The sequence below is a fragment of the Eptatretus burgeri genome, chromosome 9 (genome assembly GCF_056783735.1).
Source record: "Eptatretus burgeri isolate ZD-2024b chromosome 9, Ebu_testis_v1, whole genome shotgun sequence".
NCBI classification, from domain to species: Eukaryota; Metazoa; Chordata; class Myxini; order Myxiniformes; family Myxinidae; genus Eptatretus; species Eptatretus burgeri.
The window spans coordinates 62678490-62698489 of NC_140969.1; the positions used below are offsets into that span (position 1 = coordinate 62678490).

Consider the following 20000-nt stretch of genomic DNA (forward strand, 5'->3'; position numbering starts at 1 on the left):
AAGTCAGAAATTAATTCCACAAATTGGGTTCTTCTACACTCTTTCCTTTTTGGTGTGGTACTGGAGGAGGAAGTTGTGTCTTAAATTCAAATATTTTTAGTAGTGATCTAATACAGTAGTTCTCAACCTTGATTTAAACCCCAACCTTCTCAGTTTATTTTTATTCAGAAGCCCTCCACCCCCACAACATGCAATAACGAACAATACCGCGATCTAACATTGCTGATTTATTTATGAAAGAGATACCAGGTATATTACTGAAAATAAACTGTCAGTCAATTATCACTATTAAAAAAACACTAGCTGTTCGTGTTGCCATTGTCAGTGGGATAAATGAGCTTACGTCGTACGACAAAGGGTAGATCACCGCGAAACTCATTGTGTTAAAGGTAGAGTCATAAAATCATTAAGTAAAAGGTATGAGTACTTTCATTGCATTAGTAGACAGCTCTCAGAATTGCTGTCCGATTGTAAGTCAGAAATTTTGGAGACAACCAGACTCAGTGGCATAATTGTGAGAGTATGGGAGGTTGGTGGTTTGAACCTGGCCGAGTCATATCAAGGACTTCAAAAATGGTATGTGCTGATTGCTTGCTTGATGCTCAGTATTTTAAAAAGGTTAAGAGCACAGATAAACTATAGGTTGGTAACCAAGGTACAGGCTTTTATGGGCCTAATAGCCTCCTCCTGTGTCCAAGTTCCTTGCAACGGAACTACTTATTTATTTATGTACTCATTTATTTATAAATAACATTGCTTCACTCAGTTGTTACAGTTCAACTCGATTCGTTGTCGTTTCACCTCCCCTGAAAATTTTGTTGAACCCATATACATGGCAGTGAATGGAAAGCAAAACCTGGCAAGTGAGAAAAAGTCTTCTTGGAAGGAGTTTCTAAAATGTTGTTTTCATCCTGTTACATGGGCAACAGCAACTCCTTTCCGCTTTCCGATCATTGTAATCTACATTGCTGCCACAATCCTGCAAGATATCTGAAAATGTACGAAACATATTGCAATTTCCAATTAACTTTACAGTCCTAAATGTCCATTCTCTGAAACAAAAGATGTTACATTATCTGTTAGAAGGAGGTTGCAACCAAGTAAGCAATTCAAGTGGTTGAGAATATCAACCAAGTAAGCAGGCAGAGACAGTCAAGACAATGAAGAAGATGGTCAATTCGATCCACGTTCATGATTTCATCAACGAAGACTTTGCTTCAGCAAAGAAGATTTCAACTTTTCATTGCATTGCTAAAAAAGGTTAAGAAAACCCCAACATGTGATGAGCACCTTACTTCGGTGCAGACTCATCGGCGCTGATGATCAGATACCATTTATGAGCATCTAACTCATAATAAACACGCATTGAGTGGTTATGCTTTAATAGAATTAAACCACTTTGCAATTGCACAAAATCCCAGACCACAGCGCATCAAATTTGGGAGAAATTTGGAACCCACGTGAGTAAATTTGTGCCCATGTGGGGGCACAGGAGCAATAGCTTCGAAGGAGTGATAGCGTCAGCCTTAGGAGAGGAGCATTTGTCTTAGAAGGGGGGACTAGCATGAGGTCAGCATTGGAATTGGTTTTCTGCACTGTTTCCTGCGTAACTGACTACAATGTCTGGCATTTTCTTGGTCACCAAAGTTTACTGTGTATCTTGCAGTTTATCCATTTGCGGCGACTTTCTGAACATGAGTGACAGAACTGCGATCCTTTACCTTCATGGATCGGACACCATAACTGCAAATATTCACACCACCATCCCAAAGGAAATCACCCAGGCATGCAATAATGTGTTCCCCAACAGTGCAAGTTGTAATGGGTCAATGAAAAGGAAATTTTTTTTCCAGAAGTAATTCTTCATGCACAAATCTGACATAAGCAAGCAGTTGTGTAACTCCAGCAATATTGGTTTTTGAGTTGGATGCCAAATAATTGTCTTGTATTAATGTACTTCTTTGATATTTCGCATTACCACGGAGTTCTGAAATTCAGAGATGCATTGTGTTATTACGTCACGCACGCGAAGCAAATCAAAGCCACCCAATGCTCGCCTGTTTATACATTTGTCGTTTTTAAAAGACGAGTCTAATAATTATTATTTTTTATAAAGCATTGCAGTGAAGTCTGATACAAATACTTTTAAAGCAATATATGTATTTGTATTTTGTAATCAGTAACAAGAGCACAAGTGAGCACAATATACGCCCAAACAAGAAGGTATATACAGAATTGTGCGACTACATGGAAAACAGCATCCTGGTTGCCATGGCAACCACTTTAGATGACAAACGTATGTCGCAACACACCGTCTCCACAGTCTGTACCTATATACCAGATATGAAACGTAAAAGTTGAAAACTTTGGGAGTTAGAGTGCGGACAGGAACGGATGGAAAAGAGCATCCTGGTTGCCATGGCAACCACTGTAGATGACGAACGTATGTCGCGACACACCGTCTCCACAGTCTGTACCTATGCACCAAATATGAAACGTGAAATTTGAAAACTTTGGGAGTTAGAGTGCGGACAGGAATGGATGGAAAACAGCATCCTGGTTGCCATGGTAACCACTTTAGATGACGAACGTATGTCGCTACACACCGTCTCCACAGTCTGTACCTATGTACCAAATATGAAACGTGAAAGTTGAAAACTTTGGGAGTTAGAGTGCGGAGAGGAACGGATGGAAAAGAGCATCCTGGTTGCCATGGCAACCACTGTAGATGACGAACGTATGTCGCTACACACCATCTCCACAGTCTGTACCTATGCACCAAATATGAAACGTGAAATTTGAAAACTTTGGGAGTTAGAGTGCGGACAGGAATGGATGGACGGGCGGACGGACAGACAGACAGACAGACGGACGGACGACCGGTATCACATTATACGCCCCGATATATATATATATATATATATATATATATATATATATATATATATATATATATATATACATATATATATATATATATACATATACATATATATATATATATATATATACATATATATATACATATATATATATATATATATATATATATATATATATATATATATATATATATATATATATATATGGCATCTATAAAATAGTGTGGTAGATAAAAACATTAGAAAGGAAAAAATAACTTCCACCAAAAATTTTAACATTTTCACGCTCACGCCGGGGGTATCGCTATTGCTCTCTGTTCTTCGAACAGGCGAGCTAAAAACGGGTTCAAGCAATTGGTCCATGCCTGTCCATCCATCTTTCTACAAACGTCAGTTTATGATTGTGAAACAACTTGATTTCAATTGAATGTTATATTGTGAACACGAATCAGAACATGAATAAGGAGACAAGTCTGCCGTTTAACAGTACTTTGTCTGTGAATTTGTCCCGATCACACATGCGTATAAATGAGTGAGATAATATTTTTTTACTCTGTCTGCCTGTCTGATAGTCAAACAAAATTGAAAATCATTTCAAACAGGAAACTTACTGCTTTAAAGGATGTTATGAATGACACAAACAACAGGCATGAAGAACTAATGCAATGTGTTTGATTGTGTGATGTAATAGCCACTGCATCAACGGCGATAAATTCTGGAATTAATTTATTTACACGACTTTAACAATATTTATTTTATGTAAATTGAGTTATATACTTGGACAATCATCATCATCATCATCAATTGGGACCATACTCTGTGCAGAGCATTGGTGCTGCCTTAGCAGTCTCCTTGGCTATTGGGCACAATCCTGGATGGGTCACCACTCTGACGCCACTCTTTGGACAATGGAGAACACAAATCGCCTTCTTTGCACTTTCAGCACCTTCCGTTTAGCAGGACTGTTGGACCCCGGCATTCGCGGGGTATACGTTCTTGAAAAATGCCATGAATGTTGAATCCGCGAATGTCAGGGCAATGTTTCGATGGGAGAAAGAGGGATAGGTTCCCGGCGATTCGTGATTCATCATGGAAAATCAAAAATCCCGTGAAAAACTTTCAAGTTTCACAATGGAATGGCATTCACCTGCACAGCTGAGCTTTCCCCAAATTTAACCGAACAAATGTCTTCTTCAGCTGCAAACCATTGTCTCAGATATGGGGTGAAGCTTGCAATATTTTGAAACACTTTGTGACATGGTTGAAGAAGCTTGAAAATATTTGACAACGCTGCAGAATGTTTGCGTGTAGTTTTGACTGCTGATTTAATGCATCTTTTTCCCTGGAAAATGTCAAGTGGATGTTGATCGAGGTATGCCGACTTCCATGGGAAGCATGGAGAAGCTGATGTTGCTGGCATTAACCCTTCGTCAGAGGCTTTTGCTCTGATGAAGTGTTAACACCAAAAACGTCAGTTTCTCCTGACTTCTGACACTGGTTAGTGTACCTCAACCAATATCTTGTTGATTTCATCCATTATTCCACCTGTCCGCTCATGAATGTCGACACTTGTTCTTCATTCCAATGCCGAGTGGCTCGAGATTGCCAAACAGCATCTTTGTTTGCAATGCTATCATTCGCCAGTGGGAGTAACTGGGGTGCATTGTGACAACCATCCTCACAACTATTAGTGTCCAGTGATATTAAGTGCCAACATATGGGATGCAAATTTGGACATCTCCTCAAGCAGATATTGTTGCTCGCGAGCAAGAATAGCTGCTTGAGGGGGTGTCCCAATCCATCCCAGATTCCCTCTACATCACCACATACAACTGATTTGACCCGATTGAAGGTCAAGGTCAATGTCAAGGTCACTCCAAAGTTGTGAAATCATCCATTTTCAAAATCTATCTCCTCCGCCATTTATGATCTGATCTTCGAAATTCCCTGTTCACACCGCCCTGTTCCTGAAATTGCCCTGTTCACACTGATGAGGTGTTTCTGCATTGCCATTAAAGATAAATGCCCTTCCCAAATACTTTTCTTCATATTTTGGAACTTTTTGTTTTGCTGAAGATTATGTGCTGCTGCTGGTACAGTCGCTCCTTTTTCCCCACTCTTCACCATAAACTAATCCATTTCATGTACTGTATCGGGTGTTCATAAAGTCCTTGTGCAATTTTGAACTTTTATAACTTTTGATATTTACATAATAGAAAAAATTACCCCCGGTTGGGGGTGACAGTCATCTCTGAAGCTCTGTAGATGTGGATCTCTGATCGGCTTAGAATGGCTTCGATGTCGTCTTGTCTTTTGGTTCAACGTACAGACGAAAGCCCGGGAGTAAAATGGATAGAAAACCTCAGAAATCAAATTACAAATTCGAAAAATACGACCCAACCAGATTCAGATATTTTACGCTTCTATCATAATCCGTTGGAAATTCCGCCGAGATCGGATAATAAATGGCGGAGATAATGTTGAAGTTCGCTGATTTTTCAAGTTTGGAGTGACCTTGACCTTGGCATTGACCTTCAATCGTGTCTAAAGTCATACCGTCGTGCATCACTCATCGACCCCAACCTACATACCAAGTTTCATCAAGATTGGGCGAAATTTTTTTGACCGTATCACATCAACGATTTTTCCAACTTTGAAGACACATGACTCGATAAACAGGACAAATTTTAAAAACCCGGCCCGATAAAATTTATATATTGTTCCATATCAGAATCCAAAGAAATTTGGAAGATCGGATCATAAACGGCAGAGGAGATAGATTTTGAAAATGGACGATTTCGCAACTTTGGAGTGGCCTTGACCTTCAATCGTGTCAAAAGTCATACCGTCGTGCATCACTCATCGACCCCTACCTCCATACCAAGTTTCAGCAAGATCGGGCGAATTTTTTTTTGACTCTCACACCGACGATTTTTCCAACTTTGAATACATGTGACTCGATAACCAGGACGAATTTCAAAAAACCGGCCTGATAAAATTTATATATTGTTCCATATTATCAGAATCTGAAGGAATTTCGAAGATCGGATCATAAACGGCGGAGGAGATTGATTTTGAAAATGGATGATTTCGCAACTTTGGAGTGACCTTGACGTTGACCTTGACCTTCAATCGGGTCAAAGGTCATACCGTCATGCATCCCTCAACGACATCTACCCACATACCAAATATCAAGAAAATCGGAAGAAAAAAATGGGGACATACGTACGGACGTACGGACGGACAGACATCGAGACTGGTTTTATTAGGTCATCTCTAAAGAGATGACCTAAAAAACTACAAATGGTGTATAAAATCATAGTTCATAAAGTTTTGTTGATGCTGTTGTTAATGTTGTTATTGCTGTTGTCAAATCCACACAATTCCCCTGGGTTTCTTGATGAGATGACATTTTCTGATGAGATCAGTCAATCACCACAATTACCGCATTTGGTTCCCGAACTACGACGATTAAATCTTTCCCATATCACCTTGTACCAGCGAGACTAGGCTCCCTATCACTATGCTTCGAATGTGTGACAGTTCTTGAATGACATATTTCCAAACAAGTGAATTGATAGACGTGGACCAATCGCTTCACCACCTCGTTCGCCTGACCCATCCACATTGAACTATATTTTATAGGGCTATGTTAGAATGTTGTTTACTCTGCAAAAAAACGTTCTTTGGATAAACTTAGGGCTATGTTCACAAATGCAATTCATGAAATTATTCAGCAGCAACTGGAGAGTGTTTTCAACAAGTTGTAAGATCGGATTGAATTATTTATTACAAAAGATGGAGGTCATGTTGAAGCCGAATAGTTTGACCTGTATTGAAGAAAAGCTTATAAATTTTGCTTTCATGCACAATTTATACTTTGTTCTATCATGTCTACATCAAAAGTTATAAAAGTTAAAAGTTGCACAAGGACTTTATAGATAGTGTGTGTGTGTGTGTGTGTGTGTGTGTGTGTGTGTGTGTGTGTGTGTGTGTGTGTGTGTGTACTGTATATATATATATATATATATATATATATATATATATACATATATATATATATATATATATATATATATATATATATATATATATATATATATATATATATATATATATATTATACTTTTGTGCTCAGGGATCGTTCTTATCCATAGGGTACAATGAGGTGACCACACCCAAGATGCCAAATCCTGCAGCCTCACCCTCAGTCAGGAGCCGGTTTTGGCTTGGATTCTGAATGGTTGGAGCAAATAGGCCTTTTAATAAATACTGTTCTGGGTTAGGGTTCAAGCACGGATGAGGTCCACGGGATGGTCGCCAGACCCACCACTCACCCTTCAACCCTGATGCCACAAGGCCATGGATAACTCTGGCCTGATGGGTTATTAAACAACCACAGATGCCGGTTAAAGCCACCAAACCTTGCAGGGTCCTCGCTATTATTAATCACGTTACCTGACTGGTTGTTTGGTGACCCGAAGTAGGGACCGTGGCCACACGCACCAGAGGACTTATTATGGCTGAGCAGAACGGTGAGTGCAGTGTTGGCAAATCAGCAGAGCCAATCATTGGGGCAGAAACTTTGCATCTATAACATACATGCTATGCCAGAACAATGAAACAAAGGACAGCTGAGGCAGATATGAATGATGTTCAACAAGCGACCAAGAGCAATCTTCATTTCACAAGCAGGCAATCATCAAGCACATATTTACAAGCAAGCAAACCAGCAAAGTCAGAAGGCACAGAATAGGAGACTTATCCCAAGCACATATTTTTTTCCCCTTGTTCACTTAATTACCCAAAAGACATTCAACCAGGAAGAAGGAGATGGGAAGATGTGAGGAGAGAGAAGCAGAACAAAATATGGGGATGATTCCTCATGTACCTCACATAACCCGTCATGGCTGTGTCAGTCCAAATATGTGGGGGCGGGGAGGGGGGCAGTAATGGGGGGAGAGGATGGGTGGTGGAGTGTCTGTGTGGTGTCGATGAGAGTGCAGCGTAGTGGTGGCATATGCCTAGAAGAAGGGTGTGAGGTACGACCAATGCCTCGCCCACATGGGGACATAATTTAATCATTGATAACTCCTTAGGAGTGTTGATTCTATTTGTGCATCCAAAGTGGACAGTTTGTGATTATTGGAGAAGGCAAAAAAACGATAGCATGAGTGTATGTACAGCTACGGTAGTGCATCAGGGACCTTGGCGTGGCTTGTACTGGACCTACCGCAGTTTGTACTGGACCTGGTGTCATTTGTCCTGTAGCTTGCGCTGTTCGTCTCAGCAGGTAATCCCTTGAGCAGACAGTTTTCTTCCTGATGCATTCCTGGCATGCGCGCGCATGCACACACACACACACACACACACACACACACACACACACACACACACACACACACACACACAACAGCTGTGAAGTGAGCTGCATCCTGGCCTTTATATGCGCCAAAATGAGCGTGACTTTCATTGAATAAAGTTCACATGAGCATCCCTTGACCCTGTACAGTCCTTTCCCATTGGCGTGTATCTGTTACGGAGGATCCAGCAAGGGATGGGTAGAAAAATCCCACGTCGTTATGTTCAGGCGACGTCTGATGGCCAACATCACCCCCAACACCTCCCTCCACATGTGCGAACACTCAAATGGTTCCTCCCCATGCGCGCAAACACTCAAATGGCTCGGCTGTCACTGATGATCTTGCCACTCATTTGCGCACGCAAATGTTACTCTGTACTGTGCAGATGTGAGAAGCATTGTCCCACATGACGAGTGTGGAAATGCAGGGAAGGAAGAATGGCCGGGGGAAGGTAATTTGACCCATCCGGCGGATTAATTGTTTGTAACGGTGAGGGACGGATGAACAGATGGATCGGATGTCGGACGATGGGTTGCATGATTAAAAGAAAGACCGATGGATTGAAATAGGGATTGATGGATTGAGATTGTTGAAGCGGATTGATGGTGGATTGAGCAGGTTGAAAGTGGGTAGAGAAGGGGAATATCAGACTGGGGATGAAGCAAGCTAATCTCACAACGCATTTCTCTCCAATCCCCTGGGCAAAGGCCAGGATCTACCTTCACACAAACTAAAGAAATAACTGGGGAATGTCTGGGGAATTCCTACATGTTCATGGATGTTCTTCCCTGAGGTCCATTTCCACAACCACAGCAATACTAAGGAAACAGGACTCATGCCACAACGTTGCTTCTTCTTCTTTAGTTTTGCAGCACATGGCTACAGACAGCATCATCCGCTATGTGCCTGGCTCCGCTGCTGATGCAATGTTGCTAATGGAAAAATAAGTTTTCTGCAATTTACAGTCCATAACAATTTTCTAAAATTCGGCCAAATTGCCTGAAAACAATACTTCCTCAACTCAGGAAATGCACAAAAGCAACAGTTCACAAAATTGTGTCATCACTTTTGGTGAACTGCTCACTCTCTGTATCTACCATACCTAGTCACTCACTCAAGTCTTCCTGAACTCTATCTTTTTTTACTTGAGAAGGTGGACCTCTTACTTTAGTTGTACTGGATTTCGAGAAGTAAAACACAAGCTTTATGTGTCCCTATTCACTATGTCTTAAACTCTAATAAAGGGGTTAAACTTCAAGGAAATGTTTAGTCCAATACTTCTGTCGTTTGGCAACAGTCAGTAAATTGTGTGTTGCATGTATGAGGCATTGATTATAATGATTCCCATGTCGCTGTATGCTCATGAAGTGTATGCAGGATATCAATTGGGCAGTGTGAGGTTGAAACATCTTTGATGTTTCCAAACTGTTTGGGATCAATGCGTTGCAGATAGTCAACAAGCCCACTTGCGCTGGTGCCACTCTGGACAAGATTGTAACGAATCTTTCTCATCATTACACTCTGGTTGAGATAATTTCACCCTTGGGTCTTATAGCGATCATCAATGTGTTATTGCAAGACCAAAAGCCCCCTGCGATGGAGCAACATCGTTCACAAACATGTAAGACCTGATTTTGAGAGCAACGTATGCAAATTTGGTGCATGGTTGAGCAATCATGGCTTGTCTGAAGTTGCGTCTACTGAGAATGTGAACAACGAGTGCAATGTCTTCTGTCACACACTCCATCTGACCATTAATACCTACTTTCCACAGCAGTGTTCACCAGCATCCACAAGACAAAGTGTACATAAAGACTCTTTTACAAAATCATCAGCGTGCCTTCTACTTTGTGAAAAATGTCCATGCTTGAGACACTTGCAATAAGGTCATGCGTCTAATGAAGACAGAAAAGCGAAATGATGACACTTTTAAAGTTGAACGTCTAAAATCTTCAAGTCCAAGAGCGTGGTACTGAGAGATTTCATTAATGACTACGTTTAGGCCCCCACAAAAATAAAAATTAGAAAGAAAACAGAATTTGATTTCTTCAAAATGCCAACAGGATTAGAATAGCAGAAGGCAAGGCCGGATAGTTGAATCAACAATCTCAGGTGTGCTGATGATACCACCCGATTCACAGAAATTAAAGAGAAATTGAAACTGCTGCAGACAATGAAGAAGGAAAGTGAAAAAGCTAGTCTTTATGAAAACTTTAACAAAGACTAAAATCTTGTCAACTGAGAAAATCGATGTGTTCAGAATGGGAGATGATCACGTGGAAACGGTGGAAAGTTTCATCTCCCTGGGTTCTAAGATTGAAGTGATTGGAAAATGTCGATGATAAATTAATAGAAGGTTTGCTGTCAAACCTCGACTCAGATTCTGCAACCTGTCCAGACGGCATCAGCCCACGTGTCCTAAAAACCTGCTCCCCTGCTCTTGCTCGCACGCTCTCTGTTCTAGTCACCCTCTCATTTGCTCAAGGTCATCTGCTTGGAAATCAGCAAACATTACTGCCCTCATAAAAGGTGCAAAAATAGATCCCTGCAACTACAGACCAATCAGCCTTCTCCCTATCATCAGCAATGATATGGAATCGATTATTGTTCTATCGACAGTGAAGAAGGAAACCGAAAAAGCTGGTCCTTGTTTAAACATAAAACAGACCAAAATCTTGTCAACTGAGAAAAAATTGACGTATTCAGATTGGAATATGATGACGTGGAAACTGTAAAGTTTCATCTTCCTGGGTTCTAAGACTAAAAGTGAGTGGAGAATGCAGAGGAGAAATTAATAGATGGCTAGTGTTCGGGAGAACAGTAATGGCAGGATTGACAAAGTTCTGGAAACACAAAAATGTCACAATACAAACCAAGAGGCCAAGTGAATGTCTGGTATTTCCAGTTGCAATGTATGGATGTGAGTCATGGACAGTCAAAAAGAAAGAAAGGAAGAAAATTGAGAGTTTTGAAATGTAGTATTGGAGGCGAATGTTAAAAGTTCCATGGACTGCAAGAAGAACAAACAAATCAGTGCTTGAATAAATTAGATCACCATGTACATTAGAAGCTCTGATGCTGAAACAGAAACTGTCATGCATGCAGAAAACAAAAGTCTGAAGAAATCATCCTTGCTGGGTATGGTTGAGGGAAGAAGAGGAGAGGAAGAGGCAGACAGTGTATGTGCTGGATGGATGACGTCGAGGCTCCAACCAAGCTGTGTCTGCCAGAGCTTCGGGAAGTAGTGCAAAATTGGGATGTTTGGAAGAATCTGTCCATGAAAGTCACGAGAAGTCGGACACGACTCAACGGAACTACACGATATGTTTAGACAACGTTAGAAAAGCAGATATCTGACTTCCCTCATTTTGTCTGTGCATGAGATGTTGACAACACGTGATTAGGAGCATTACAAGTGAACAACTGCCATGAACTATTCCACCCACACCATGAGCCGTCAGAAAGAAATGACTAAATAAGTGTTTGATCATATCAACTTTACATCAGATCAAATAGCTTTCAATCTGATTACACTGAACAACAAAAATTTTTTACTGGAGATGTGTAAAGTGATTTTGACTAATTTGGGTACGCTGACTTCAAAAATCATAACCGTTTTGCTGTATCACGTCAGGATTTTCAGTAACAGAAATATTCCCATTGCCTAGAAGTCAGGATTTCAATGAAATTTACAAAAATTCATTTATTCATTTATTTCATCATGAATGCTTCAAAATTATAGAAATTACAGAAAAACTCCACTAGAATGTAATTAAAAATGCTTTAGGCATTTGGCTTTGCGTTTGTGCTGCTCTGTGTCAGTTTCATGATGCAGGAACCAGCAGAAATCGCCCATCATGTTCGGGTTGTGCCGCCCTTGGTAACGCGTCTCCATGAGTGAAATCTCTTGGTGGAATCGCTCGCCGTGCTCGTCCGAGACTGCTCCCAAGTTGTCAGGGAAGAAATTCAGGTGCTGGTGTAGGAAATGGATTTTCAGGGACATCCTGGAGCCAAGTTTCCTGAAGGACTCCAGCAGCTGCTGCACTATTTCTTCATAGTTGTCCGCGCGCTCGTTCCCCAAGAAGTTGTCCGTCACAGCTTTGAAGCTCCTCCACGCTGCCAGCTCTTTGGGGTTTAGAGTTGTCGGAAAAGTTTCGTCCTTCATAATCTGTCGGATTTGCGGTCCAACAAAGACACCAGCCTTGATCTTGGCCTCCGACAAGGTGTTGCCAAACTTTTCCTTGGGGTATAAAAACCCACGCCCATTCAGATCCATTGCCCGTACAAAACATTTCATCAAGCCGAGCTTTATGTGGAGTGGTGGAAGGAAAACCTTGGCTGGGTCGACAAGGGCGACATGCTTCACGTTGTGTCGACCAGGTACATGCTCTTTTCGCTCTTCCCAATCTTTCTTCGTCCAGTGATTCTTGTCGTCTCTGCTATCCCAGAGACAAAGGAAGCACATGTATTTCGTGTAGCCTGACTGCAGCCCGAACAACAGCGCCACCACTTTCAAGTCTCCGCAGATGTGCCAGTTGAAGTCATTGTACTTGATGGAATCAAGCAGCTGCCGCATAGTCTCATGGGTCTCTGTCATGCCGAACGCGTGAGCCAGTGGGACTGATGGTTTCTCGTTGCCATTGTGGAGCAAAACAGCCTTCAAGCTGTTCTTCCCCGAGTCGATGAAGAGGCGCCAGTCTGCAGGATCGTGATCACACCCAAGTTCTTTCAACAGACCATTGATGTCACTGCAGAATGTCATCATGTCTTCCATCTCAAAGAACTCAGCCATGTCTCTGTGACGTGCTCTGAACAAGGATATCTTGGTGTTAGGTTCAAGTAGATTCCACTGCTGCAGCCTTGATCCAAGCAGCTCTGCCTTCGCCTTTGACAGCGAGAGATCTCTTACAAGATCATTTAAGTCTCCCTGGTTCAGAAGGTGTGATTCTTGAGTGTCGGGTTCAAAAGGTTCATCATCACCATCCTCTTCACCACTGCTTACAGCTATGTTCTGATCAGCTGGAGGTGTTGGAACGGGGTTCTCGTCATCATGAGGCACAGGTTTACGAGCAGAGACGCAGTCAGCGTACTTGATGTGACCTTTATTCTTCTTGTTGAAGCCAGCGATGCTTGTGCAGCAGAAATAACAATCATCATGATGATTCTGCGGCTCACGCCATATCATGGGCACCGCAAATGGCATGCTCGCGCGCTTGCCCACCAACCACTGAGTCAAGGTTGTGTGACAGTTTGTGCAGCAGATGTGTGGTGCCCAGCTCTGTTCTTGGTCCCCCACCTTACACCCGAAGTAGTGAAAGTAGGCGGCCTTCATTTTCACTGCTGTAGATATACTTCGCTGTTGATCTTTTTTGGTATACCGACCACAGACATAACAGAAGTTGTCAGGATGATTGGTACAGGAACGCCTACTCATCTTTATCTGAAAGAAAGAAATATAACACAAGTTAACAACAATTGTACGAAATAGACATGTTAAAGACATATGTAAATTTCATTGAAATCCTGACTTCTAGGCAATGGGAATATTTCTGTTCCTGAAAATCCTGACGTTATACAGCAAAACGGTTATGATTTTTGAAATCAGCGTACCCAAATTAGTCTTAATCACTTTACACATCTCCAGTAAAAAAAAAAATTTGAAATTTGTTGTTCAGTGTTATCTTTCAAACATTATTTGCTTACACAATGAGTTTGCTTACAAATCCTTGCTTATGGAATCTTACGTGAGAGAATTTTTTACACAGTATAATAATCCAAAAGATCGTTTTGACGAAATTGTTTTGGAATTGAACGTTGTAATAATGTTAGGTTGGGATGCCAGGACAGCCTCGAGATACTGTATGTGCCTTTGAGCTGTCTCGCCTGTGTTTGAACTTCAACCCAACTGTATACTGTCACCCTGGTGTTGGGCAAGCAGCGCGACTCATCAATATGTGTGTGTGTGTGCCGTCCATCAGAAGGACATTAAGCTGGAGGACCTGTCTGCCAGCACTAGTCGCTGGTGGACGGTCAGAATCCCATGGTGTCTTTCATGAAGTGTATACCAATTGTCACTGGCATCCTGAACAAATTCCAAATTCCTGCCCTGACGACTGGGAAGGCAATGACAAATCACCAAGCGTACCTTGCCAAAAGTCTGATTTAGCAGCACCGTCACTCTGTACGAAGAGCATGGTACATTGATGATGATAATGGTGATGTTGAATGTTAGTTGATCTCCTATTCTATACCCTTGGTGAAAATCCCACAGTTGAATTGAGCATGTGCAAACAAAACATGATTAAATTCAGTTTGTACATAATGGTGTCAGAAGTCATAATGGAATATGGAATGACCCTCCGATTCTCCCATATCAACTATTGTATATGTATGTATGTATGTATGTATGTATGTATGTATGTATCAAATCTTACCGTATGTATTTACATATACAGGGTGAGTCAAAAGTAGAGCCCGATTTCTGTTTTTTCAGCTGTCAGATTGTTTCTGGGAAGTCATGTTGTTAATAATTGTCTTGCAAATTATGAATTTTCGTAATTTATTTATTTTTGCTTTTGTTTTACAGGTTATTGCTGCGAGTTTGGAAAGTTACTGAATCTGCACCAAATTGAGCTTAATGGCACAATTAGCAGACACAATTGTGTCTACTGGGCTGCGAATAACCAAGAGTGATAGTTGAGAAGGAGGTAAATTTACCTGGAGTGACAGTTTGGACAGCCATATCTCCATTAGGGATAATTGGACCCTTTTTCTTTGAGGGATCTGTCACTGCAGAAATTTACCTGGATATGCTGCAAACCTTCTTTTGGCCCAGGGTACAAGATCAGGACTGTTATTTCCAGCATGATGGAGCTCCACCTCATTATGGACGTTATGTTCGTCAGTGGCTTGATGAAAACTTTCCCAGAAAGTGGATCGGCCGCCGCGGTCCGATCGAGTGGCCGGCATGCTCCCCAGACCTTACACCTCCAGATTTATTTCTTTGGGGGCTCATGAAAGACCTTGTTTATCATGAAAAGCCTCGTACCATTCAGGAATTGAAGGCTCAAATCACTGCAAAGTTAGAGGAAATTGATATCGAACTCTGCAGACGTGTGTGCTGCTCGGTGCCTGCTCGGCTACAATTGTGCATCGATCACGAGGGAGGGCACTTTGAAAATTGCAAGTAAAACAGCTCGGTACAGTTCCGTAATAATTTTTTCTTGAATAAATGGTGAGATAAACATGTCATTCATTTATTTCTACCTTCTTGTGCACTGTAATACAAATGGCAAACAAACAATCAACTCACAGAAATCGGGCGCTACTTCTGACTCACCCTGTATATATGTGAAAACAAAAAGGAAAAGACCTCGGAATCCATGTCAATCCTTTATTCGTCACACCGTGAACTCCTTTTCTCCCGCTCGTCACTTCCGGTTGCCACCATACTGGAAACCCGAGATCCACCATATTTACATATTATCACAAGAAAGGCAAAATGATGCTGCTACAGGAGTATGAAAGGAAGTTTTCTTGCGAAATTGCTCCTTCATTGTCTATTAATCTGAGTGTTTTTGGCTATCATTGCATTTCCTCATTATTTTTGTTTGTTCAACCCTCGCTTGAGAGAGAGGAAGAAATTGTTGAGATTGTGCTAAAGAATTGTATATATGATTTGCTGTGAATTTGCTGATATTTGAGATAGTTGGCATGTTTTTTTGTTTTGTTTTTAAAAAAAATAAGGTTAGCTCATTGTTTCCTCCGCCACTGAAGGTGGATGGATATCACGTCTGTCTGTCTGTCTGTCTGTCTGTCTGTCTGTGAACAGGATATCTCAAAAAAGTTGTTGACGGATTCGGCTGAAATTTGGTGGAAAGTTTGGATGCATGACAAGGATGGATTGTTTAGAGTCTGGTGAAGATCTGGATCCGGATGCTATAATTCTTTAAGGGATTCTTCACCATTGAGAGATGGGGCCAAAAACGATATACAAAAGCACGATGTCTCATAAAGGTGTGAACGGATTCGGATGGAACTTGGTAGAAAGTTGGGGTGTTGACAAGGACTATTTGATTCAATTTTGGTGAAGATCCGAATCCGTATCTGGATGCGAGAATTTTTAATTTTTATATGTGAATCTTCACCATTGAGAAATGGGGGCCAAAAATGACATATGGCATGATATTTCAAAATGCTGTAGATGGATGACGACAAAAATTGGTGGATGAGTTGGTTAGGTGACCGGAACAAGCCGATTCGATTTTTGTTAAGGTCCAGATGCAGATGCCGTGTATCAGTGGAATAGAAAACGTAAACTGTTCAACCTGATGGAGGTATGCACTTCTTGTGTTTTCATGTAGTTGGTGCTGCAGACAGTGGCAGTGCCGGGGGTTCTGTAGGTTAGTGCGTAAGACAAGGAGGCTTTTGCACACTATAAAGTCCCCATCCATACGCAAAACGCAACAACAAAGGCTTCACATTCTATGAACCACCCACAAGTGAACGGAAGCATTCGAGATTGGACCTTACACCGCACACGTGTTGAGCATGCTAAAACCTGTGTGGGAATTGACTGCCATCCTTTACATGGTACAGCCCTCTCTTTCAGACGTTTGGCATTTTAGAAGTAAAGCTTTAGGGTTTTTTTTTTCATGGAATCTTTCTTTCCATTCAAACAAGGCTTTCGTTTGTGATTTGTCCCCAAAATTAATGGGAGCTCCAATCACTCGTGTGGTTTATCTGCAAATATTCCAAGGGTTGTGACTTCACAGCTCAAATGTAAGTGTCATTACACGTACTATAATCATTGGGGAAAACAAAAGCGAACAAACAAAATGCACCTGTCAGTGTATGAAGACTTTTCCCATGCTATTTGCATGTCATTTTTCCAGAGCATGGTCACGAATAACGTGGATATTTCAAATTATCATATTCTGTGATGTGGGATGCATTGTCATCACTGCTCTTCTTAAACTTGTTTTTTTTAAAAATTACATTTAATTATGTAAGCGGTAGTATACTTGCGTTGGAGCTGTCCAATGTGGTTTGATTCCCAGTCCAACTCGAAGCTGTCATCCTGGTGCTCTTGTAGGCAGAGTGTTCATCACATCAATTAGTAGACCGTCCTTCTGGCTATCCTTTCTTCTCCTATTCGCTGTTGGATGCTACCAATTCCACAATATTTTTCGAAAGTAGTACACCATGGTACCCTTGCCAAATTATTCCACCTGGCCTGATCTTAGGGTGGCACTCATCTCCAGTGGCATAGGTACGCTTTCAGAATTCATGCAATCAGTTGCCAGGGGCTGAAAATATGTGTTCATTCATTTCATTTGGTGTCGTTTTGATGCTCACAATTATTGACGTGCTTATAATAATTCATTGTCATATTCTGTCTCCTTTGTTGTTCCGCTCAACGTCTTCGTTTCGTTAAGTGATGACTCGCTGGATAGTCGTGTAGATATTTGTCAGTGTGCGTTTGGAAAAACGCTCAGCACAGAATGCCATTGTGCCTTCTTTCAACACTTGCTTACACATGCCGAGAGTACTGTACTGGGTACTGGCTACGGAAGGTTGTGGGATCAGCTCCAGCTCATTCACAATCCCAATGGACAAGCTCCTTCATAAGCCTGCGTGCTGTCGTGGCAAAAGGCTGATTGCCTCTCGTTGCTTTAGTTTGTATCGACTATTTTTGTGTTGTGGATGAAAAGTTCAGAATAGTTGTTCAAAATTAGTTTTTGATGTGATTATTATAGATGGTTCATGATTGTGAAGGCTTATGATACTTGGTGTGTGCACATCTCTACTCTTCCTTAAATAAAGCACAGCAGAATTATCCAATTTATTCTTCCTTTTCACCTCTGTCCACCATAGGTAGATGGAGGTAATGTTTTCACCCATTATCTGTCTACCTGTCTGTTAGTTATCTGGAGAAAAAAATAAATTCGCCAAGTATTTTGGGCTGTAGCGTTTGTCTGTTTGTCTGTTTGTCACATGATTTTTGGCCACAGTTTTCAAGCAATCGTTTTGAATTTTTTGTGTATGTATGTGACCGGCCAAGGACAGCAACGGTTAATTTTGGTGGATATCTGAATCCGGATGCGAATCTGAGAATTTTTTTTAACTGATTCTTCACCATTCAGAGATAGGGCCAAAAATGATACGTGGCACAATATCTCAAAAAGTTAGGGATGGATTCTGAAGAAACCTTGTTGACAGGTTAGGTGTGTGACAAGGATGAATTGATTCGATTTTGCTAAAGATCCGAATCCGGAGCCGGGCGGGGTATGCACTCTACCGAGTGCCCTTCTGGTTACCTTCGCATTCTGCGAAAGGTTATGTTTTGGTCGGCGTGTATTTATATATTTATTTATTTATTTATTTATTTATTTATTTGTAATCTTGTGATTCGTATAACTCAAAAAGTATTAAACCGAATTGCATGAAATTTGGTGGGATGATTGGTTATTAGCCAGGAAGCATTCGATTAGATTTTGGGATCGTTCGGCTCAAAGGTCAAGGTGAAGGTCACGAAAAGGTCAAAATCGTCTTTTTACGATAACACGGTCAATTTTTATTCAATTTGCATGCAACTAACGCTAAAATGTTCAGAATTCAATGCCTCATCTTGTGATCTGCAATATGACACAATGACGCCCATACTCTTGTTACCGGTTAGGGGTCAAAGGTCAGGGGGGTCACGATCTTGAAAAAATGTGGTTTTTGTCATAATGCGGTCAATTCTTGTCCGCTTTACATGAACCCAGCACCAAAAATGTTCAGAATTTAATGCCCAATCTTATGACACAATGACGTCATAACACGTCACCGGTTGGGGTAAAATATCGGAGGGGGGGTGTCACGCCCTTGAAAAATATGCGGTTTTCGGCATAACTCAGTCAATTCTTATTCGATTTGCATGAAACCAGCATCAAACCAGTTCCCCACACTCATACCAAGAACAAAAAAGTAGTGGCGGCGAAGGTATGCGCTCTATGAGTGCCCGTTCTAGTTCTTTTTGTTTTGGCCCAAAATCAGTTTGACATTACGTTTTGCATTGAAGTAATAACAAATCTTTTCTTTGTTAATTTCATTCATTTCATTGCACTTCTCTCTTACTAGCCTTTGAAGAAAAGAGGTTTTGGGTTGTTTTCATTCACCAGGATTGTTGACTGTTTGTGTGGTGTCCCCAAGAAGATCATGCAGGTGAAAGATTATCCTGTCGTGCAGAGCCCATCGTAAAGAACGGGCGGCCCCTGGCATCACAGAGCATGCACTCGTTTCTGCACCAGTATGCTGGCAGCTTTAAGAAGCCACCATTACGCCGCCCACACAGTGTCATCGGTACGAGTGGTTTGGGGCCTTACCTCACAATGCAACCTAGCAGCCGTCTAGGTGAGGCTTCACCTTATCCTGCAATTCCTGTGGTCTTGGTAGTTTCTATTGTTTATGCATTTGCACTTTTGAGTCGTCACAATGGCTTTTAGGCCCAACTTTTTACAAGCCAACAATAATGCATCATATATATCTCTCTCTCTCTCTCTCTCTCTCTCTCTCTCTCTCTCTCTCTCTCTCTCTCTCTCTCTCTCTCTCTCTCTCTCTCTCTCTCTCTCTCTCTCTCTCTCTCTCTCTCTCTCTCTCTCTCTCTCTCTCTCTCTCTCTCTCTCTCTCTCTCTCTCTCTCTCTCTCTCTCTCTCTCTCGTTCTCTCTCTCGTTCTTTCTCTCTCGTTCTTTCTCTCTCGTTCTTTCTCTC

The 20000-nt window shown here is 41.4% G+C and overlaps 1 protein-coding gene across 7 annotated transcripts in view; it reads left to right on the forward strand.

Moving 5' to 3' along the window:
- The window catches only part of CDK17 (cyclin dependent kinase 17), a 172011-nt gene that overhangs the window by 92241 nt on the left and 59770 nt on the right, over positions 1-20000 (forward strand). For 5 of the 7 annotated variants that reach the window (XR_015061715.1, XM_085895356.1, XM_085895355.1 and 2 more), the window contains one exon: positions 19445-19642. Coding sequence is in view for 6 of the 7 variants with exons in the window: in XM_085895356.1 (XP_085751482.1) it covers positions 19445-19642 (198 nt within the window). In the remaining variant the exon portion in view is untranslated. The remainder of the gene's footprint in view (positions 1-19444; positions 19643-20000) is intronic. The other 2 variants (XM_085895357.1, XM_085895359.1) reach the window with 1 other exon arrangement.